Source organism: Myotis daubentonii, chromosome 7 (genome assembly GCF_963259705.1).
Source record: "Myotis daubentonii chromosome 7, mMyoDau2.1, whole genome shotgun sequence".
Taxonomy (NCBI): domain Eukaryota; kingdom Metazoa; phylum Chordata; class Mammalia; order Chiroptera; family Vespertilionidae; genus Myotis; species Myotis daubentonii.
This window is the reverse complement of record NC_081846.1, coordinates 85,722,608-85,746,971: the sequence shown is the minus strand read 5'-3', so window position 1 is coordinate 85,746,971 and position 24,364 is coordinate 85,722,608. Positions and strand designations below refer to the sequence as shown.

At 42.6% G+C, this 24,364-nt stretch overlaps 1 protein-coding gene across 10 annotated transcripts in view; it reads left to right on the top strand.

Annotated features, from left to right (window-relative positions):
• Positions 1-23,951, top strand: part of C7H2orf76 (chromosome 7 C2orf76 homolog) — a 78,217-nt gene extending 54,266 nt beyond the window's left edge. For 9 of the 10 annotated variants that reach the window (XM_059704677.1, XM_059704668.1, XM_059704670.1 and 6 more), the window contains 4 exons: positions 5,410-5,460; positions 9,924-9,961; positions 15,975-16,056; positions 23,783-23,951. In XM_059704677.1, coding sequence (XP_059560660.1) covers positions 5,410-5,460; positions 9,924-9,961; positions 15,975-16,056; positions 23,783-23,859 — 248 coding nt within the window. In that variant the 3' untranslated portion in view covers positions 23,860-23,951. The remainder of the gene's footprint in view (positions 1-5,409; positions 5,461-9,923; positions 9,962-15,974; positions 16,057-23,782) is intronic. The other variant, XM_059704676.1, reaches the window with a different exon arrangement.
• Positions 23,952-24,364: the final 413 nt, after the last annotated feature.

Genomic DNA, 24,364 nt, shown 5'->3' with positions numbered 1-24,364 from the left:
GGCAGTCAGACATCCCTCTGGCAGCCCGACAGCCCTCGGGTGATGTCCACTTGTCAGCGGGGAGCAGGCCTAAGCTGCAGTCGGACATCTTTAGCGCTGCTGAGGAGGCAGGAGAGGCTCCCACCACCACCGCTGTACTGGCAGCCATCAGCCTGCCTTGTGGCTGAGCAGAGCTCTCCCATGTGGGAGCTCACTGACCACCGGAGGGCAGCTCCTGCATTGAGTTTCTGCCCCCTGGTGGTCAGTGTATGTCATAGTGACCAGTCATTCCCAGTCTTTCTGCTGTTAGGGTCAGTTTGCATATTACCCTTTTATTATATAGGATAGAGGCCTGGTGCATGGGTGGGGGCCAGCTGGTTTGCCCTGAAAGGTGTCCCGGATCAGGGTGGGGATCCTGCTGGTGTGCCTGGCCAGCCTGGGTGAGGGGCTGATGGCTGTTTGCAGCTGGTCACACCCCCTTCAGGGTGGGGGGTCCCCACTGGGGTGCCTGGCCAGCCTGGATGAGGAGCTGATGGCTGTTTTCAGGCTGGCTGGTGACTGAAGCTCCCAGCCTCTTCTTTTTTTCTTTTCTTTTTTTTTATTCTGGGATTTATTTACCTTCTATAATTGAAACATTGTTGCCATCACTGGAGCTGAGAGCTGGCTCCTGCTCGCTCCAGCTCTGAGGCCCGGCCTGCTGAAAGCAGGTATCTGGGGTTTGTTTAGTTTCTATAATTGAAACTTTGTTGCTTTTGGAGCTCAGAGCCAGGCCGCATCAGGCAGGGAACCTTAGCTTCCTCCATCACTGGAGCAAGCAAGCCTCCTGCTTGCTTCAGCTGCGTGGCTGCCAGCCGCCATCTTGGTTGGGTTAATTTGCATAGCTCACTGATTAGCCAATGGGAGGCATAGCGAAGGTATGGTTAATTACCATATTTGTCTATTATTAGATAGGATTGGAGTCCATGAGGAGAGGATCTGGGACAAGGGAACAGAAGACCTATTTGAGGAAATTATGGCTGAAAATTTTACAAATGTGGTGAAAATTATAAACCCACATATCCAGGCAGTTTAACAAAACCTAAAGAAGCTACATCAAAGCATATCATAATCAAATTGCTTATAACTGGTAATAAAGAGAAAATCTGAAAAACAGCCAGAGGAGAGAACCAAGATGGCAGCATAGGTAAACGCCAGTACTTGCCACCTCCCACAGCCACATCAAAATTACAACTAAAATACAGAACAGCCATCATTGAGAATCGCCTGAAAGCTGGCTGAATGAAAGTCTTACAACTAGAGAAGTAAAGAAGAAAGCACACTGAGACTGGTAGGAGGGGCAGAGGCACGGAACAGGCTGGTCCAACACCCACGTGTGCCGTTTTTATAATAAGGAGGGATATCTTAGCTGCAGAGGCCTCCTATGAGGATCAAGGGGTCCCAGCCCCATACTGGGGTCCCAGCCCCATACCAGACCCCCAGCCCAGGGTTCCAGAGCTGGGAAGAGAAGTCCTCATAAATTCGGGCTTTAAAAACCAGTGGGAATTGTGGCTGAGTGACAGTGAGGCTGCTGGAAAGGCAGGCAGTTCCTCTTTAAGAGCCTGCACATGAACTTACATAGACTTGCTCCCTCTGAGCTCCAGCACTGGGGCAACAGCTTGGGGAGATCCAGGGACATATGGGGAGGAACTGGATTGTCTGGCATTGGAGCGGCTTTCTCTCAGACAGGGACGCTTGCAGAGGTCATTGTTCCTGTGCGGAGACCTCCGCAGCCGCAGAGCTGACTAGCAGCCATATCTGCGTTTCCATCAGCTTGGCTCACTGTGTTCACTCCACCCTGGTGATTCCCTGAGCTCAGCCCCATCCAATTTGAAGCCCCACCCAAACTGTTTGCAGTGGCTTTTTCATATGAATGCCCTGTCCTGGGTCAGGCTTTAGACTTTGCTAAAATCTCTCAAACAAGCAGTGGCGGTGTCAGTGTGACCCATACCTAGCAATAAGAGGTCCAAAACAGCTTGGCCTCCCCTGGGCTCTGCTAAGCCCACCACAAGTAGCAGCCATCTGTAGATTGCTCTGTAGCTCCTGCTGGGTGGCCCCAGGCAGTGGCTGACTTTGCACCTCTCAGGAAGCCCCAGAGCCAGTGCACCTGGTGGACAGCTTCAGACCATACCAGATTACAACTCTACACATACATGAGCGACACACTCAAGGGGCAGGCTCAATTGTGAAGCAGCACAGCTGTGAAGCAGCACAGCTGTGGAGCAGCACAGCTGTGGAGCAGCACAGCTATGAGGTGGCCCTGGGGAGATGCAGCCCCGATCTGCTCCACCTGCTTCTTTCACTCTGCCCTGCACCGTGCAGTGCCAACTTGCTCTGTGCCAGTCTACTACACACTGCTTGCTGTGCTCTGCTCCATTGTGGTCTGGTGAGATGTCTTTAGTGTTTCATCTCTGGGGTTTGAGCTCCAGCCAGGGAAATGCAGTCTTTAGTCTTCAGTGGAAGGGAAAAATGCACTTCGGGGCCAGAGGGGAGCTAGTTTACTAGACAGAGATCTGCACCCCTGGTCCCTGATTGGTTCATGCTCATGCAGATGAGGACTCCAAATTCTCACAGTTTGACTAGTTCAAAAGTCACTGCCTTGACTGGTCAGAATGGAGCTGCCCTGATTGATTAGTGAAGATGCTGATAGGAGATGCTGTGCAGCTCCAATGGATGGAGAAAGCCTCAATCCTATTGGTTAAAATAGGATTCCAGGAACTCCTTTATAAGGGCTGGCTCAGATGGCAGGAACACAGTGCAGGCAGGCAGTTCAGTCCAGATTTCTCCCTGAAGTGTGGTTTGCATGAGAGGCCCCTGTGTAGCAATGGCTGCCAGACTCTGCTTTTACATTTGAGACCAGTTAGCCATCAGCAGCCTTCTGGGTAGGTATCTTCTTTCTCAGGGTCCACAGGTGCTTTGCTATCAGATCTCACGGCCACCTTCTGTTTCACCCACTTCATTCACTTAGGTCATCTGGCTGCCCCCTGTAAACTTCGTTTGTCTCAGAATCATCTCAGGAAGTTTTTATTTTATATTTAAGCATTTATTCTTGGAACCAGCCTGTTGCAAGTCTGCCCTAGTGCTGGGCTGAGCGACATGTAATGTGCAGCAGGTGAGAATCATACCCTTCAGACGTAGCCCTGGCTGTGAACATACCTTTGTTACAGGATTTACACAGGAACGTGGGCTCTCAAGAGTGGGGACTTGTTTTGGTAACTTCTTTAAATATATTTTTAGTGATTTCAGAAGGAAGAAGGGAGAGAGAGAAAAAGATAGAAATACAGTGGGGCCTTGACTTACGAGAGTCCCGACTAACGAGTTTTTTGAGATACCAGCTGTCTCTCGGCTGATTTTTTGCATTGAGTTGATAGAGTAATTTGAGTTAACGAGCTCCTTAACGAGCTCAGTTTCGGAACGAACTAAACTGGTAAGTCAAGGCCCCACTGTATCAATGATGAAAATCATTGATTGGATGCCTACTGCACACCTCCTACTGGGGATATGCCCTGACTGGGAATTGAACTCTGATCTTCCTGGTTCATAGGTTGAGGCTTAAAACTGGTTGGGTGGTAACTTCTTATTGACCCTGTCCCTGAAATATCTGGTAATAGGTACTTTAAATGCTGTAACATGAATGAATGTGTTATATTTTAATTTCAGTATGTGTTTGACCTCTAAAAAGCATATGTACTTAAAAAACACATTTTCTGCTTTAGCCAGTTTGGCTCAGTGGATTGAGTGTCAGCCTGCGGACTGAAGGGTCCCAGGTTTGGTTCGGATCAAGGGCATGTACCTCAGTTGCAGGCTCCTCCCTGGCCGGGCCCTGGTCAGGGTGTGTACAGAAGGCAACCAATCAATGTGTTTCTCTCATGTCGATATTTCTCTCTATCTTTCCCGCTTTGTTTCACTTTCTCTAAAAATGAAAGGAAAAATATCCTTGAGTGAGGATTAAAGAATAATAATAAAATAAATAAAGACAAATCGTTAAAAAACAAAACAAAAAACACATTTCCTAATTCAGATGTGTGGGTTTTTAGAGTTTACTTTAGTAGGTAACACATTCATGTAGCTTTAAGATCAAAATATAAAAGGAATAGAGTGAAAGTCTCCTTCCCACTTACGTTCTCTATCTGACCAGTACAGCATGCTCCCTCCCATCAAAGTGTAAGCAATGCAAACATATATTCTTATTTTTTCTTTTTACTCAAAATGTGGCTTATTAAAAATAATGTTCAACTTTATGCCTTCTTTGCTGTCAACATATCTTGAAGATCTTATATTAGTAGAGAGCTTCCTACTCCTTTTTTTGATTGTTTTACATTTGAAAAATGTTTCATTGTTTGGGCATATTCTAATTTATTTGACAAGTACCCCCATTGAAGGACTTTTGGATTTTTCTAAGCATTTGCTATTTTAAACAAGCTAAAGTTCCTACATTTGTATGTATGTCATTTCACACAAATGCATACACACAGGAGTGTGCAAAGTCTATATGATAAATTCTCTAAGTGGAATGGATGCACATGTTATTTTTGATGTATATTACCAAATTGCCCTCTGTAGGGTTGTAGCATCAGATGTTATTAGTTAAAGCTAATATCGATGTTTGTAATACTGTTTTAAAAAGAATATTTGCTCTGTTTTTGTTTTCTTTGCTGAGTTATCTGAATTTTGGTAAGAGAATTAAGATTGTTCTAGATCATTGGTTTCCACTATGGGCCAAAGACTCTCAAGGGGTTCCCAGATTTACATGCTAAACGAACATCAACTATATAAAAAGATAATGTCATACATGTGAACTCTATATTTCAAATGTACATAGGTGAGATTGTCCTATAAAATAAAAGCCTAATATAGCTAGTGTCCAACTTTTCACCAATCACTATGATGTGCACTGACCACCAGGGGGCAGACGTTCCGGTAGGTTAGCTTGCTGCTGGTCCGGCAGATTGGGACTGGGTGAGAAGGCCGGACATGCCCTGTAGCCCTTCCATGGTCCCTCCCCAGCTCTGATTGGCCCCCAATTGGGACTGGGCCAGATGGGCCAGACACACCCTGGAGCCAACCTCCTGCAGTCCCTCCCCGGCCTCTAAAATATTTCTTCTAATTAATTTCCTTTCAATGTGCATGAATCCGTACATCGGCCCTCTAGTGTTTACTAAAATGCCAGTTTATTCAGTAGTGTCGCTGAATTCTTGGCTCAGCTGGTAGCAGCTCGGATCTCATCAGTGGTTCCCTTGTTTCACATGACCTTGGACCTTGCCAGAATGTCAGCTTTGTTTTGTGCCCCATCAGTTGTGTTTTTTTTTTGAGTAGCTTAGACTGGAGGTATGGGAGTACAGAACCAAAAGACTGCATATACTTTTTATAATAAAAATGATCTTTTTCTTATAGATATTCCTTTAAGGACCAGCCTGCCACCACCATTCAGAAATTATAAATATGGTAACCAATTTTTCTTATTATTTTAAAGCATATATTAATGTATGTCACATTAGTTTTACATTGATATGAATTTAAATTTGGTTTTCAAAAAAGAATTTACTATTTGTAAGTAAAAACCAATATGGGCATTTATTTAGAAATATAGGAATTCTGATAGTGTGTCTTTAAAGTACATGTGATTGTGCAGGGAAGTGGCCTGTTTGCGAGGAATAACATGTTGGCAAACTGTGTCTGAAATGAATTTCTTTGCCGGGTAATCAGAAAAGGAGAAATGATTAAAGACTAGGAGTAAAAAGAAGATATTTAAGATTTTAAATGCCAGTAACTTGAGCGTGTTGTGCAGTAATTTTTATGTTGCAATTATTATTATTATTTAAGTATTTATTGTTGAAAGTATTACATATGTCCCCTTATTTCCCCCATTGACCCCCTCCAAACTACCCCCCCCCACCCCCCGCTCCTGCCCCAGGCCTTCATGTTGCAATTATTGATTTTAAATGTAGTAATAGGCAGTAGTAAGCTGGGTTTCACTGCTCGTTATGAAGATAGTACAGTTGGTTATTCACCTTCAGCATAGTGATACTCACCAAACTGAGGCTTCTCTTGAGAATTATGGCGCACCTAATAAATATTTCTGCTAATTGGTATAGACATTTTAAAGTATAAATATTTTATTACCTAGATCATTTTTTTGGAGTAGCTTTTAATTCTGTTCCCATTTGGTAGAGCAACTTCTGACCTAAAATTCTTTGAAATCACAGTCTTCCCCGTGCATATGCATTTTAATATCCAGAGACTAATTGTGAGGTCCTTGGGGGTAGCCGGGCAGAAGCTGAAGGCACTGAGTGGGAAGCACTTTGATTTATTGGACTTAAAGAATCTGCATACTAAATACTGAGTAAGAGAAAGGAATGAAAGGTATGATTAGGTAAATATGAAACTTCTCAGTTCTGGCCTTCATGGCTTTCAAAACACGATGCCTTGAAATAGCAGCTGAAGCTTGAATCAGTCTTCAGACGCCATTTCCGCAGAAAAACTATACATGGCTCCCCTCTTCTGCATGGTTTGTATCTATATTCAGACTTGTGTTTCGTGTAAGTTATTTTGAGAGATAAGTTTTAGATAATGAAGGCCACAATATCTGGCTGCCGGTCATCATGGTAGGTATGTACCTTTTACATGATTTTACCTTATTGACATCTTTTTGTCCTAGTATTCCTGCAGCATTCAGAGGAATTGGCAGGAAAATGAATATGCTTATCTGTGAGAAGTGAGAGACGTACTAGGGCTTAGATAGACTTCACGTGATTCTGTCTGACCTGGCTCCTCAACGATCTGCTGCTTTGTGTTCAACAAGGAAGGCCACCGTCACTGCCCAGTGCTGCTGCGTGCCCTGTGGGACCAGAACGCTTTGGGTGTTAGGGAGTGGAAAGGGCACAGAGGCGAATTTCAGTTTTGTTAGTTGCTGTCTCCATGCCCTGGGACAAAGGGCTGGTTCTCTCGGCCAGGCCAGGCCACGGACAGTCTGAGGCTCCTCAGAGCCCTTCATTCATTTATAAATGTACTGGAGGCCCAGTGCACGGATTTGTGCATGGGCGGGGCCCTTCCTATGCCCTCTCACAATCCGGGACCCCTCAGGGGATGTAGCAGCCGAAGTGGCAGGTGGCCAGGGAGGAGCCCCAGCTGGGAGCCGGGTGCAGCTCTGCTGCTGCTCATCCCGGCCCCACTGCGCTTGCCGCCGCCCCCTTCCCCCACTCAATCCCCTCCCCCCCCTGCCCCCCCCTGCCCCCCCCCTCCCCTAGCACTGCCACGGAGGTGGGAGAGGCTCTCACTGCTGCAGCTGTGATCACCAGCTGTGGGCCCAGTTTCTGGCTGAGCGGCGCTCCCACTGTGGGAGCGCACTGACCACCAGGGGGCAGCTCCCGTGTTGAGCGTCTGCTCCCTGGTGGCCAGTGCACATCATAGCGACCGGTTGACTGGTCGTTCCGGTTGTTCGGTTGTAAAGGTCGCTTAGGCTTTTATATATAGAGATTCCTCTCACTTAATTGGTATCTACATGTATTATTTATTTACCTTGACCAGACTGTGTTCCTACAGCACAGGGCATGTTGTCTTATTTTTAAATCCTTGTTGCCCAGGCACATCCTTTGTGCAGTGCGGGGCTGCTGATCCTCTTTGTTTTATATGGCTGCATGGGGTTAAACAGTGCACATGCAAACACGTTAAATACTCCACAAATATAAAACATTTTTATTTTTATGAGGTTACTTTCCTCAAGGAATTTGCATTAAGGAAACAATACCCACAGATGTTGCTTCTGAAGTTTTTTTTTAAAGAAGTAAAAACAAGTAAAAGATCATTGAGCAAAGGAAGGGACATTAATACACCTTTTGCTGGCTCGTCATTCTCTTTTCTATCTCTTTCAAGTCTTACCAATTTCTGTTGGAGAGTAATATCTGGTGAAAATTTCCATTCAGAACATTTATTTTCTGCTAAAAAAAAGTGGCCTTTTTGTTGTGTGTTGCAGGACTTATTAGCACAAAGATATTTCTAATTTAGTGGCTCATTACAAAATATACAGAACATGATTAATATTTGGTAAGGTCAGACTCCAGTTTTGCAGGCTGATTGGAACAGACGTTAAGCAAGGTCCTTTTACTAAGCGACCACTACAAACCAGTTTGGGTTCTCTAACTTGTCTCTAGTAATAAACTGATAGCTATCTATATTGAGAAAAGGAGTGTAGAAGGTAACTCAATAACAGATGATCCAAAAGCCACATTTATTTATTTTCTTTTGTATCCTTGTGAGCTAATTTTTAGCAGTTGTGGCATATTTACATTCCTAATGTTCATATTTTACTTAGATTAGATTTCTTTTTATTTTTTAACAATACATAGGATTAGGCTGATTTTGCATTAAGAATTGCAATAGATGCCCTGACCGGTTTGGCTCAGTGGATAGAGCGTTGGCCTGGGGACTGAGGGGTCCCAGGTTCGATTCCGGCCAAGGGCATGTACCTTGGTTGCGGGCATGTCCCCAGTGGGGGGTGTGCAAGAGGCAGCTGATCGATGTTTCTCTCTCATCGATGTTTCTAACTCTCTATCCCTCTCCCTTTCTCTCTGTAAAAAATCAATAAAATATATTAAAAAAAAAAAAGAATTGCAATAGATAATTGAAATTTGACTACTTAAAATAATGGATAATTCAGAGTGGTAGTTCTTAACTGAATAGGTACTCCTATTCTGTATTGTTAGAACATAGTTAAATCAGGGTCTGTTTATTTATTTGTCAGATATATTTTTATTAATTCCAGAGATAGAGAGAGAGAGAGAGGGAGAGAGAGAAACATTAATGATGAAAGAATCATTGTTTGACTGCCTCCTTCATGCCCCACACTAGGGATCAAGCACATGCATCCCGGGCATGTGCCCTGACCGGGAATTGAACCATAACCTCCTGGTTCATAGGTCAATGCTCAACCACTGAGCCACGCCAGCCGGGCTCAGGATCTGTTTTTTAAAATAGATCCTGTTATTTCATTTCACTGTTGGGATTCCTCATTGAATCAAACAGTGTGATGGATAGAAATGAATTTCAGTTTAAGGTTAAGAGTTTATTCAGGTATAATAATACATGCATGTAGTCATAATACATTAATTAAATGCTTAAGTAAGACTGAGTGAAAATTGTAAAATATCTTAATTTGAACATGTGGAATGCTGTCTATTATATGATTAAGAGCTGATTGTTGGCAGTCAGAATTTTACCCAATGTGGAGAAATTACTTATTGGAAAAGTACAGGGTAGCCTCACTTTAGGACGAACAGAGGAAGGAGCGAAGGAGGGACTGAATAAAGCAGGGTAGACGTGGAGGCCTGAGCAGTGGTTGAAAACCAGGCGGCAGGTGTCAGTACTCCCTGTGCGTGAGCAGCATGTTCAGATTTCCAGTGATCTTCGATGCTATTTGAGTTCTTGGCGTGGTAATGACTTGTCACTGTGATCATTTTACCTCCTGCCACTGGATCTATTCTGAGTGATTAGTGAATATTTTGGAACTGTTTATGACAATGTCTGTCTTAATTTAAGACAATTTCTTTACAATATTTGCTAATCTTAGCATTTGGCAACTTCAAAGACCAGGATAAAGTGATACGGCTCACTTGTCTTCTGTTCTGAGGGACATGTGCGGAGTTGACTTCAGGTTATGACACACACACCGCTGTGTGTGTGTGTCAAAGACCAAGACTTTAAAATGTCTTTGTACAGTAATCTTTAATTTTAATGATATGCAAAAGTAATTTTTCTTTTACTGCATAGTGGATTTTTAAGAGAATGTGGTCCATAAAGTAAGGAGTTAAATATTTTAATGTCATAGCCACCTTCCCCTCCTCTCTCTTTAATAATTAGAAATGAAGTTTTAGAATAATCTTTGTAAAAAGATAATTTGCTTTTTTTTTCAGATAAATTGAAGATTATTCATCAAGCACATAAATCAAAGGTACAGTATCTGGTACATAGCAAGTAATCAATGTGGGTTGACTTAGTGAATAAATGAATGAAGACATGAACTTCTAAAATATTTTCATCATAATAGTGTTTTTTATTTTGTAAAAACCCCTACTACAGCTTTACTCTTCCATTAAAGAAAAAAATCTAAGTCATATGCCTGTTCATAGTAGATCCTTTAAAATGTGTTAATTTTTTTTGTGTTGGCCAGTTTGCTCAGTGGATAGTGTCAGCCTATGGACTGAAGGGTCCCTGGTTCTATTCTGGTTAAAGGCACGTACCTCAGTTGCAGGCTCTATCCCCAGCCCTGGTCAGGGTGTGTGTGAGAGGCAAACCGGTCAGTGTGTCTCTCTCTCATCGATGTTTCTCTCTCTCTGTCTCTTCCCCTCCCTTCTACTCGCTTTAAAAAATCAATGGAAAAATATCATCGGGTAAGGATTAACAAAAAAATTTAAAAAATTAAATGCGTTATTTTTTTTAAAAAAAGGATTCATGTGTATCTCAAGCAAATATTTAACAGAAAATAAGCATAAAACTTTGTAAATTTGGATACATATAAAGGAAGCCACTTATTATCTGGCAAGTCAACCTCTTACATTTTCTTAATCCTGTAAGGGAAGGAAGGAGCCCAAAGAAGGTAAAAATGATCTGCTTTTTCTGACTTGGCTCTCACTGTGTAAGAGAGGGCCCAGGACTTGGCTCTGGGAGCAAATCTGCAATCCTAAAGTTGTCTTACCTGCCCTGCATTGAACTGCTTGTTTATGTGTTTACATTTCTGTTTCATTACTTTTTTAGAGTAATCCTATCTAATAAAAGAGAAACATGGTAATTGGCGTACGACCGATACCCTTTTCATTGGCTAATCAGCGAGATATGCAAATTAACTGTCAGCCAAGATGGCGGCCGGCAGCCAGGCAGCTTGAAACTAACATGAGGCTTGGTTGCCTCAGTGACGGAGGAAACCAGCGTTCCGCACCTGCCGCTGCCTCTGAGCTGCAGTTTAAGAAACATTGTAACAAATACCACCCGACTTCAGCCAGCAGATTGGCAACATTGTAAGCAAAGGCCAGAAACCTACTTTCAGCCGGAGGCCTAAGAGCTGGAGCCAAGCCTCAAGCTAAAGCTGGCCCAGAATTAAAAAAAAAAAAAAAAAAAAAAAAGGAAAAAAGGAGCGTTTGGGAGTTCAGTCACCCCCAGCCTGAAAACAGCCCTCAGCCCCTCACCCAGGCTGGCCAGGCACCCCAGTGGGGACCCCCACCCTGATCCAGGACACCCTTCAGGGCAAACCAGCCGGCCCCACCCATGCACCAGGCCTCTACCCTATATAGTAAAAGGGTAATATGCCTCCCAGAACCGGGATCAGCGGAGCCGTGAGGCCTCCCGGCACTGGAATCAGCATGACAGGGGGCAGCACCCAAACCCCCTGATCGCCCTGCGGCTCTGTGTGTGACAGGGTGCAGCGCCCCAACCCCCTGATCGGCCCTGCTCTGTGCCTGATAGGGGGGAGCTCCCCCCCGCCCCCCACGGGCCCTGCTCTGTGTGTGACGGGGTAGAGCCATAACCTCCCCATCAGCCCTGCCCTGAGTGTGAGAGTGGCGGCACCCCAACCCCCTGATCCGCCCTGCTCTGTGGGTGATAGAGGGCAGCACCCCAACCCCCTGATGGGCCCTGCTCTGTGTGTGACAGGGGGTTGCTCCACAACCTCCCCATCGACCCTGCCTTGAGTGTGACAGGGGGCGGCGCCCCAACTCCCCAATCAGCCCTGCTCTGAGCCCGACCAGGGGCTGCACCTAGGGATTGGGCCTGCCCTCTGCCACCCGGGAGCAGGCCTAAGCCAGCAGGTCGTTATCTCCCGAGGGGTCCCAGACTGCTAGAGGGCACAGGCCAGGCTGAGGGACCCCCCTCCCCCCCCGAGTGCACAAATTTTTGTGCACCGGGCCTCTAGTTTTTTATGAAACCACAATCAAAGGTTTGCTTCTTACAACACAGACTAGCGTGATCCTTTTTCTTGAATCTCAATGACCCTTGTATTGACTCATAACTATAACTACCTTACTCTGTTATACAAACTAGTCAAGGACCAGGGAGCATATCTGCTTCTTCCTAGCTCCAGTACCTAGCACAGTGTCTGATTCAGAGGCATGTTTCCATAGCAATTTTTGAATGAAGTATTTATTCATAAGTTCACTTCATTTCATTCCCTTCTCTGGTCATAGATGCCCTCCATAAATTCAGTCAGATTTCAAATAACTGTATAGCACAGATTATAAAGAAAATAGCATGAGGGTATGTATATTGATTATGAATTAGTTAACATTTTTTCCCTATAGTTTAAAATAACACAGATTTTTGCACCAGTGGGGTCCCTCGGCCTGGCTTGTGCCCTCTCGCAATCTGGGACCCCTTGGGGGATGTCAGACTGCCGGTTTCGGCCCGATCCCCACAAGCCAGGCCAAGGGACCCCACTGGTGCACGAATCCATGCACTGGGCCTCTATGCATATAAGATCTTTGGTTAATCTTTTCCCACCCTCCTCCTTTCCCCCTTCCCTCTGAGATTCATCAGTCTGTTTCATGTTTCCATGCCTCTGCATTGAGCGTCTACCCCCTGGTAGTCAGTGCGCATCATAGCTACCGGTCAAATGGTCAGATGGTCGCTTAGGTGTTTATATATATAGATGTGAGAGATCTTTAATTAGAAAACTTTGAAATGCTAGTGAGGATCTTTAGTTGTCCAGGCTCATTAAACTGAACTCCTCTAAAGATATGTGCATTTTATTTATGTGAAATTCTACTTCGATTTTAATTAAAAAAAATATATATGTGAAGAAGGATCCAAAATAAGATTTAAGTAGAAATACCTAGAATATTTTGGAGGGCAAGGTGCAGCATGAAGATGTACGGTCTTTCTTTATTAATTTACAAATTTAATGCCACCCCAACAAAATACTAACAACAGTTTTTAAGAAACATGAGCATATGAACAAGCCCAACATAGTTTTATGATTATAAAACTAATATGCAAAATATAAATGATGAATAATAGTCAGGAAAATGAGAGAAATGAGAGCGACTGGCCCTTAGCATTAATTAGACGTATTATAAAACGATAGTAATTAAAACAGTGTGATACTGTCGCATGAACTGTGAGTTCAACAGCATAGAATTAAAAGTCCAAAAATAGACCCAAACGTATATAGGAATTTTAGTTTATAGTAAATACGGCATTTCAAATATGTGGAGGATTTAATAAGTGTTATTGGGACAACTGTGTAGACATCTAGAAAACAGTTAAGTTGAATCCATAGCCTTTTCTTTATTGGATTAATGACTTAAATGTGAAAGTGAAACTTATCCATGGGGTAGAGATGAAACAGATTGGACATTAGTGGATAATTTGTTCAAGCTGGGTGATGGGCACATGGAGGGTTCATTGTACTATTCTCTACATTGTATGTTTGAAATTCTTCATAATTAAAAGTTTAAAGGATGAAATTAATAAAAATACTTGAAGAAAACATGGAATTTTAAAAGTAATCTAAGTGTGAAGGTCTTTCTAAGTATGATACTATAAAGGACTGATACATTTTATTTCATTTATTTTTTATTATTTTGTTAGTCCTTACCCAGGGATATTTTTCCATTGATTTTTAGAGAGAGTGGAAGGGAGGAGGAGAGACAGAGAGAGAGAACCATCGATGTGAGAGAGACAAATCAATTGGTTGCCTCCAGCATGTGCCTCAACCAAGATCAGGGATTGAGCCTGCAACCGAGTTATGTGCCCTTGGCCAGAATCAAACCCAGGACTCTTCAGTCCATGGGCTGACACTCTGTCCACTGCACCAAATCGGCTAGGGCTCATTAATTATTTTTTCATAATTCAGCATTCTACTTGAAAATGCTCTAAGAAAAATCAAAGAACAAATGAAAACTGGGGAAAATTTTCTAACTGATAGAAAAGGCCTCATTTTGTTAGTAAATAATGATATTCTGTAATTCTATTTTAAAAAATTATCCTGCAAGTTCATTAAAAAGCAGAAAATATTCACAGTGTTACCTATAATAAAATAATACAAATTAAGACTGTACTTAATCTATATCTATTGAGTTGGCAAAGATCAGATGGTTTGGATAATACATGTCAGCAAAGGTGTGGGAAATAGGTATTCTCAGCAATTGACAGTGTTAATGTAAGTTGGTACCACTTCTCTGGGGAGTAACTTGCAAATTAAAATTCGTCAAAATGCAACTTTTCAAAACAAAAATTGCAAGTACTCTCTGACCCAACAATTCTACTTTTAGGAATTTATCTTTTCTATAAAACTTGTACATATGCAAAATGATACATGTACAGGATACTTGTTGCAGGTTTGTTCATGGTAACAAGAGATTGGAAACGACCTAAATGCTATCAATAGGGACTCTGTGTGTGTGTGTGTGTGTGTGCTTGTGTCCCTTCAATGGAATATGCTGCAGCCTTGATAAGTTATGAGGCAGCTCTTACACTGATTTTGAAAAGTTTTAAGCTGTATTTTAGGAGAAAAAAAGTAACGTGTGAGAACACAGTTTCCATGCACATCTCTGCCTGCATGTACACGCCAGGGACAGTCTCTGGGAGGTCACACAGGAATCGGCACTGGTTCTGTGGAGAACTGCATAGCTGCTGGATAGGGGTTAGGGGGAGACTGACTTCACTCTCTGTCCATGTGTACTTAGAGACTTTTGTATCACGAGTATGACCTATTGTAAAATGATACTTTTAATAAAGGTTTTTTCCCTTATAATCTGTGTGCTCCGGAGGTCGCGCCCCTGTGCTCTCTAGTGAGTGAAGGTGTGTCCGGTGGAGCCTGGCTGCTGGGCCTTCTCTTTCGGCTGCTGAGAGGCCTTCCTATTGTGTCTCCCTCTCAGCCGCACTCTAGAAATAGAAAACGTTGCTACACAGCCGTGTTCTAGTTGACAAGTGGTACTGTGTGCCCAGCTAGTGGTCACCTCTGTGTGCTGTTTAGGGGCAGATAGCAACTCAAAATTTTCTCCAATATTCATAATTTTTAACTGGATTTGTAAATATTGTAGCACAGATTCATCTACCCCCACCCCAAATCACACCGAGAAAGGTGACAGTTAATAGGACATGGGAGCAAGTGTTTATTAGCTAGGGCGAGGTGTTAGCTACATGGATTTTGGCCATCGAGGTAAACTTGTTTACCTCGGAAGTCAGACTGATCAGATATAAGCCTAGAGTACTCTGGGTCAGCCGTGTACTCTGGGCCTGTATCATTTTATTTTTTTTAATTGTTGATAATATTACAGGTGTCTCCCATTTACCCCCCTTCCCTTCCCTCTTCCCAGCCCCAACTCACCCCAGGTCTTCACCACCCTGCTCTGGGCCTGTATCTTAACCTCTCTGATTTGTCCTGGAATATTGTGAGGATGAGATGGTGATGATGATGATGGTGATGGTGGTGGTGGTGATGATGGTGATGGTGGTGGTGGTGATGATGATGATGATGATGATGATGATGATATGAGAGGATGATGATGATACGGGGTGGTGATGATGGTGGTGGTGGTGTGGCCGTGACAGCAAGAGAACAGTTAACAGCTAACAGAGAGTTCTTCCTATGCGACAGACACTGTGTTGAGTGTTTTATATGCTTCATCTCATTTCATCCTTACCACAAAGTAATAGAGAAGATGTATCCTTTCCTCCTTTTGTTCAGATGAGGAAACCGAGTCTAAGGGAGGCTGTGTAGTTTGTTGAGAGCACACATCTGGATGTTGGTGGAGCTCTAAAGCGGTGTGCCGTAGCACTGTCTCCCTAGTGCTTTCCACAGTGTGCGCACTGAGGTGCTCACTGTCCATTCGCTTCTCTTCTTACAGTGACGGGGGTAGAATGTGACTCAGGCCATTGCTGTGTCCCAAAGTAACAATTCTGTGTCTTTGCGAAATCTCACCACATGTGAAGCACAGAAGTACTGCTAACATGCAGATTTTCCTTCTTTCTAGACAAATGAACTTGTGCTGAGTTTGGAAGATGATGACACACTCATGTTGAAAGAAGACCACACTCTGAAAGCAGCTGGAATCGGTGAGAAAGAATGGGTGGTGCCAGCAGGAGCCCCAGCCTGCATGGCGGCCCTGCTGATTATACTTGGATAACTCACCACAGAGTAAATGCCACTCTTGGTGCCCTGAGCACCGCCTGATAATTATTCAGAGGACGAGATGATGTACATTCAGACCATCTCACTGAGGGCAGTAGTTATCTGCTCTCCAAATGTTCCGAATGCAAATAGTTCTTTTCGGAAGTTATGCTCAGAATTCTGCGGAGGGTTATTTTAAATGATTGGCAGGTTATTGCTCAATAACCTGCTTATTATCAGCCTCATTTGATGAATGGATAGTTTGAGAGAAGTGGACCTGGTGGAAACTAATGTGGAATGAGGAAGGGTGATGTCTGTAGAACATGCAGCATGGTTTCCATAGTTGTCCAGATCACTCCGGGCCGACCAAGTCATGAAATCTGAAATGGGAGCCTAGTGAGTGCAGTTGGAAAATGGCTCGAATTAGCCTTTCAACCTGGAAAAGGCATGCAGTTCTAGTTTAAAGAAATGCTGTTACATATTTTGTGACCATTAGATGTCACTCTAATTCTACTTATATGTTCACCTAAAGATTATCTGGCAGCAGGAGTGAAGACTTTGGGAGAGCTGTGAGCAGGTGAAGGCTTTGTGCCTCTGACACACCTTTGTGGTCAGTGACTAGTGAAACAGCACAAGTCACACTCGGCAGCTGCACATGGACTGCCGAGGAGCACTGTCAGGGAGGCCCATGCTAGGAAGCCTTCTGTGTTTTGTTGTGTTATTTAGTCACAAATGTCAGGGATTTACTTTTTTAAAAAAATATATTTTATTGATTTTTTACAGAGAGGAAGGGAGAGGGATAGAGAGTGAGAAACATCGATGAGAGAGAAACATCAACCAGCTGCCTCCTGCACACCCCCTACTGGGGATGTGCCCGCAACCAAGGTACATGCCCTGACCGGAATCGAACCTGGGACCCTTGAGTCCGCAGGCCGACACTCTATCCACTGAGCCAAACCGGTTAGGGCAGGGATTTACTTTTGAGTGATATATGTCGCTAAAGTAAGTTCCTGACATATCTTCTAATTTAAATAGGATTTTTAAAGAACATGTTATGAAACATTATACTTGATTTCTATGTTTGTCCACACTGTTTGCTAGATTAGTGTCTTTTCATATTATGATTGACTATATACATAAGATTGATTGTTATTATTTGAAAAAAACTTTTTATTTTGGCATATATTTCTTCAGAGGCTGTTGTATTATTATAGCAGGTGGCACCTGTGTTACTGAGGCACATGGCCCCTAGCATAAAGCTATAGTGAATATAACCAACTGGTATTGATGCAGGAATTGACAGATCTATGGGAAAGAACAGAAAATCTAAAATCAAACTAAAAAAAAAAGTCAGGTTCCACAATTTGATCAATTTTTTGACATCTCAAATAAGTGAGGAAAGGATGAATTAACCAGAAAATGGTGTTGGGCTCATTGCCAAAGCATTTGGGGAATTGAAATTAAGATTTTTATCTCAGTCTTTATTCAAAAATAAATTCTAGGTGGATTGAGTGTTATAATGTAGAATTTTAAAAAAAATGTAGTTCAATCGTTTTATAATCTTGGGGAGGAGAAGAGCTGTAAGCATGACCATCAGCACTGAAAACAATGTAAACAGAGTTAAAGGAGAAGCAATAAACTATGAAAAAGTATTAGCATCATATATGGCACATAAAAGGGTATGAGCCTGATTTTATAAGAAGCACCTATAATTAGCCTGAAAAAGATAAACAAGAAATTCTACTGAAAGAAGAAGTAGCTAACATGAAAAATAATTCAGCCTTATTAGTCATGAGAAAGGCACGTGGAAGTAGATGCTGCTGGATGTCGTGTACCAGTCTAGGGGTTAGGAGTCAGACCTGGAGCCAGAGTGCTTGGTTCGTGGCTGACCGGCCACTTACGGGCTGGGTGACCGTGGGCCAGTGGTAATTATAAGACTAGCAGCCATGAGGAAAGTGCTGGTGTTGGGAAAGGGACGGTCTTCCGCACTACTGTTGGGAGTATCCGTTACCTGTAACTTTCAGTTTGACCAGCAGGACTTCCTCAAACTTAATGTGGTGTCTTATCTATCGACATGCCAACAAGAGCCTGCTTGCTCAAGCTCTGGCTCCTTTGAGGTGGTGATATGTCTTCAGAGAGGGGGCCGTGTTCTCTCGCCTCCCCCGTTAGTGACTCACTCGTGTGGAGCTTTATCTATTGACTGGACATAGAATATATTGTGCCATACCTTTGTTATTTAAAAATGTACGTATTGCCCGGCCGGTGTGGTTCAGTGGTTTAGCGTTGACCTATGAACCAGCAGGTCACGGTTCAATTCCTGGTCAGGGCATATGCCCGGGTTGTGGGCTCCATCCTCAGTGGGGGGGTGGGGGGGGGACAGGAGGCAGCCAGTCAATGATTCTCTCTCATCATTGATGTTTCTATATCTCCCTCTCCCTTCCTCTCTGAATCAATAAAAATATATTTTTTAAAATGTACATATTTACATATCTGTATGTGTATATGGAGAAAAGAAATGATTTCTCAGGGAGGTGACATGGCTAAAAATTGATTTTTTCCCCTCACCATACTATCTAATTGTTCTTGTAATTTAAGATTTGTCTACAGTTTACATCTATTACTTGTAGAGAATAAAGTCCAAGAGTTGGAGAAAATTGATTTGAATGAAGGCTCGCATTTTACTTGCTTTGTGACTTCCTGTAAGCCATTCAGCCTCTCTGAACTTCTATTTCGACTTCTGTAAAACAAAACAGAAGTAATTAAACCTATTTCAGAAATTAAACCTATTTCAGAGACTCGTCATAGAGATGAGTAAAAGCATGGATACGAAAGCATCTGGAGAAATGCATGCAAAGGCCCTCAAAAATATTTATTTTATTTAGGAACCATTCTGGAGAAGGCAATTGGCAAATGTTTTGAATTTATTAAAATATTGAATTGTTGGTTTAATTGTCATTAATTTCAGATTCACGTACTGAGTCACCTGTTGTAAAGGTGAGAATCAATTCCATCAGTTTGTCTTCCTCGTTTTCAGGCCATAGGCCTTTGATCAGAGTCAGATCCTTCGTACGAGTTCTCGCTAGTCTCTGGGCGGTACAAGGACGTCCACGGCGCTCCTGCGCTGGCCAGCCCACAGCCCTGGTCAGGGGCCACTTCGGGCACTGCTGGGCCCATTCTCTCCTTGCACAGTCCCTGCTGTCGCCAGAGCAGCAGAGATGTACTCGGAGAACAGGCCACGGTGCGCAGGAAAGGAGGTCCCCGGAGCGCTGCAGTGTGAAATGATCCTTGAAGCGTGTGATTATCCTCGGGGACTTTCCCTCCCTCGGGGCCGCTCTGGTTGGCTTTTTAAGAGGTTTAAGAGGAAAATCCAAGTCATCACTCTCCCCTTTACCACCGATCTCGCTGCGGAGCTGTCACTCTGCTCTCACAGCCAGTTGCCATGGGAATAATGCCATTGTAACAGATGTATCATGATGACTTTTCTGCAGAAGTCATGAAAGGAAAAAGAGAGACTGGGAGGGGGGAATACAGGGGACAGAACTGTTTGAAGATTTCTTTCCTCACAGAGGAATGCTCCAGTTCCTGCTCTGGCCTTTTATCTGCACTGCAGATCCCAGCTGTACGTTGGGCCTGATGGGGGACGCTTGTGTTTGTGGACTGGTGCTGGCATACATAAGTAAGAAGACTTGCTTTGTGGAAGGAAGGAAAAGCTTCACCTAGAATTGTTGCTTATACTTTAAAGAAGTTTACCTTGTTTTTAACTATTGTAATTTTATGGACTAATTCCCCTAAGCAATAAATTTGCATGTAAGGTTTTTTTTGGCGCTACTGTATTTTATCTTTTGTTTTGCTACGTTCTACAACTGTTACTAGTACATTTTTTGAATCCTCTCTGGTTTAGTAAAGTAAAGAAATGGTATCAGGGAAACGCTTCCAAGGCCAGTTGTGGTTTATTGGAAAATTTTTACAAGATACAGTAGGCCATACTATGAGCCATTGTCTGGGGCTGGGTAGAGGAGGTGTGGGCCCAACCAGTGGGGGCTCCAGACAGGGGCCAGGAGCCTCCTATAAGCCATTCTTTTCTCTCCTCCCCTCACCATTGTGGAAATCACGGGCATGTGTCCTGCCTGTCAAGTGTCAGATTTATTTCACTATCGGTTTTCTTCTAACTGTGGTTTGAAATCTTCTCTGCCCGCTGATCTGAAACAGACACTTGGAGCAAATAGGGAATAAGCGCGCGGTGGTTGGGGGACCGTCTTTGCTGGATGGTTGACGTCCTTTGGTGAACATTTAGAAATATAACTCAGCTGCCGGCACGGTTGTGAATGATTTGTGGATTAGGATTTTATGAAACTTGGGAGGAGAGGATATTTGCCCGGAGCAGGAAGGAGGGTGAACTTTGTCCTTTGGGTCTCACATTGCTACAGAATCCACACCTAGCTCTTCCTGTTGGTCTGTTTTTGGGGTTCTTTTGCCAGTCATCTGCATTTATTATCACATTACAGCCTGGCCTGACCATTCTTTGTCTGAACTACACAGTCTGTGTTCATGTGTCCATCTCTCTTCTCAGACGGCAGTTGCAGCGCCTCACTGCACCGCGGCCGACGGGGACGCGGCTGGGGCTGGAAACTGCCATGAACTCTCATCAGTAGCCAGTTCATTGAGATGTTATTTGGGTTTGAGTTCATTGCATTAAATTTTCCTTGAGATTTTACATTTAAAATTGGTTTTTATATTCTTTTATATAAAGTCATTATTATTACTTTCCTGATAAAGGTAGGTGTGTGTGTGTGTGTGTGTGTGTGTGTGTGTGTGTGTGTGTCCTGTTTGGAAACAAAATTACTGATTTTATAGCCAAAGTTTGAATGTGCTGGCTTGTGTTCATGTCATTAAAATTGAAAGTCAGTGTTAAAATGATCCACAAATGTATTTGGAGGGCTCTTGATTTCATTCACTAGTAAGACAAAGGGAGGAACTAGCAGTGTACTTATTGGATTTTAGATTGCATGTTCATTTCAGATTCACATGTCGAGGCACCGGGCACTGAGGGCACTGCCGCCTGCAGCACTTTTAATTTACAGTCAGCTGCCCAGAGGACCAGCGCAGGCAGACTTCCCGGGGCTCTTCCAGAGCCATTTGAATAGAATCTGGGAAGCAAGAATTTAAGGGATAATGGTGGAAAGGGTGATTATGTAGAGGTCTTGAAAATCTTTCATAATTCATTTACTTTAATTGGCAACTAAATTTGCATTATAAGTGCTTGAAATCATTCTCAAACATTTTCAACAGAGTTTTACAGATTTAAAAGAAACATTATATTCTATTTCTGTTTGGGGACCACAATCCTAAAGTTTAAAATTCATTTTATGTCTTACTTTTGGATGTTTAGAGAAACTAATTTTTAATTTGTGTTGTTTTCCAATTTGTTAGGGGTGAAAAAATTTTTAAATATGTTTTTATTGATTTCAGAGAGGAAGGGAGAGGGAGAGAGAAACATCAGTGATGAGAGAGAATCATTGATTGACTGCCCCCTTCATGCCCCCTACAACCTGCAACTCGGGGATGTGTCCTGACTGGGAATTGAAGGGTGACCTCCTGGTTCATAGGTTGGTCCTCAACTACTGAGCCACACCGGCCGGGGGCAGGGGTGAAAAATTTTATCAACCTGATGAATTTGAGTTTAACTCATTTGCCAGTCTAGTTTTCCTGAAAAAAAAAAAAATGCATTCATCTGAAAATAAAATCTTCATCTTAGATGATCTCATTTGAGCCTGTATTATGAGAGGTGGCATAAATACTTTATATGAATAATGGATTGATCTATAAGTTAATTAGATCCAAGAGAACCTGCTGTCAAAAGAAAAATGCTCTGTCAGTCCTTTCTTCACATCAGCTTATTCCGGACCTATTGTTACTGTACTGAAGAGCTGTACGCTGTATTAGTTTCTCAAAAGGGGTACAGAGAAATGTCGGCCTGGGGAAGTGAGCGTTGTCAGTATAGGTAGTGCGTATTGGCGCAGCGCTGGGGGGAGTTCTGTATGTAAATTGCATGTGGTAGATGAAGCCTTGCGTCATGATTATGAAGAACAGGGTGCTTTTGCTCCTTCTCCATTAGAAAGATGGTTAAATCACTTGCGAATGATTAAGTTACTTTTAGGTTTGCTTCCCTTCAAAAGGAAACCCCAGGAGCTTTTTGTATAAAGGATAGCACTCAAAATATCTTATCTTTGAATATTGGATTTTTTGAAGTCCCCTTTCAACATTTTACTGGTTCCTAGTGTGGAGCCTCTTACCCGTTCTTTTAAATGCTTCTTTTGGGGGGTGCAATGAACTAAACGCACCCTCCGTGTCGATTCCCAGTTTCTCTCTGCTGTACCCTCCCCTATGCCCCCCAAGCTCATGATGATGAGAGTTTGCAGTCTGATTTTCATCAAGATGAATCTTCATGTAGTGGACTAGAATGAGGGTCTGAGACTATGGGTGATTTTATTTTCTTCTTCAACATTTCTGTATTTGCTGTAATGAGCATGGGTAACTTACACTTAAGAAACATTAAATTTGATATTCTTAAAACCAGCGAAAACATTTTTAATGAAATGTCATACTAAGTGTTTGATTTCCTTGTTTCGTGACATATTCTAATGATGAGATGAGAGTTGTAAATGAAGTGGTAATCCTGGGCGTCCCTCCTTATTATCCTATTTATTTGTCTTGAAGAGTTTACTTGTCTGCTTTTAGAGGATATGTTAATTGACTGATCAGTATTCATTACAAATAATCTTGTCTGTTTTCTTGTCGAGATTCTGAAGGCCCTTTTGCTCTTTCTGTAAAAGCTAAGCAGACTGTATTAACTTCTGATTTAATTTAAAAAACAAATGTGGAACTTGTTGGCACAACACCTTAAAGACTTGCATGTTTAATAATTGGAAGGCTTTCCATCAGATTTGTCTCCAGTCTGAATTAATAATGTTGCTGACTTATTGTTTTAGAAGACAGAGTCCTTGACCTGCTAGGTTGAAAGAATTGTGACTGCTCTGAACCTTGCGGGTCCTTTAGCTGTGCCGTATCCCCTGTGAATAATTAGAGGTATTTGAAGGTATTGAGGTAGAAGCCAATTTGTGTCTTTCACTTTGCATACTGTTGAAGCCTCATGAATTAATCATAAGCAGGCAAAAAATTAACTTCTTCAGACGCATATTTTGATGGGTCATGAGGGAGAATGTAAAGTGATCTGTAAAATATTCTACTGATCCTCTGAGTATTAAATTATTATACCTACAGGCTAATTTCAGAGGAAAAAAGAGTTTTCCTCCAGTAATTGAGCAGCAAATTTGAAAAAAAAATAAAGGTTTGTTATTTTCTAGGACTGTTAAGAGGACCATAAATGAGCAAATTTATGATTTTCTGAAGACCAGATTCTTGTGTTAATTATTGTTTTAAATTTTTTTGTTTATTGTTCTTTTTACTTTTAAATTACTTGATTTCTAGGTTCTTATAACTCCAGTGAATACTTCTTGTTGATTTAGTGAATTGTGAAACCAAACAAATAACTCATCTTTCTCACTTTAGGCATCTAAATCACTAAATCAGAGTAATGTGGATTTCCATACTTATTTAAATCCAATTTCACATTAAAATTATTTTCCATTTTCTGTTTGTCTTTTTTTTCAGCCAATGAAACTGAAATTGCATTCTTCTGTGAAGAAGATTATAAGAACTACAAAGCTAATCCCATTTCATCCTGGTGAAAACCTCACGGGGCTTCCTTTTTGCATGCCTATATTAAGCTCTTTATTCCACTAGTGAGTTTTTAAATTGACAAATAAACTTTAAAAATTAATCATGGCTCTGCTATTTGAGTTAAAATCTGTGGTATTTTCTCTCTTTGCCAGTCTCATTTTTCTTTCTTTCTGGTTGTAAAATAATATATTTATTTGTGAGGAAAAGTTTGATGGATTATTTATTTATTTTCGGAAAAGTCATTTGAAATGGCTTGGGTGGGCCTGAAAGTTGGGTGGGGCAGGGTCTCAGGGAATCACCAGATGGGCAAACAGGGTGAGCCAGGTTGATGGAGACTCAGATGTGGCACCCGCCTGCCAGCTCTGTGGGCGAGGACCCAGCAAAGGAACCGCCTCTGCCAGCACTTCTGTCTGGGAACACGCTGCGCTGCCCCTCCAGCCCTTGCTGGACAGTTCGGTCCCTCCGTGTATGTCCCCGGAGACTTTTGAGCTCCCGCCCAGCGCTGGGGCTCAG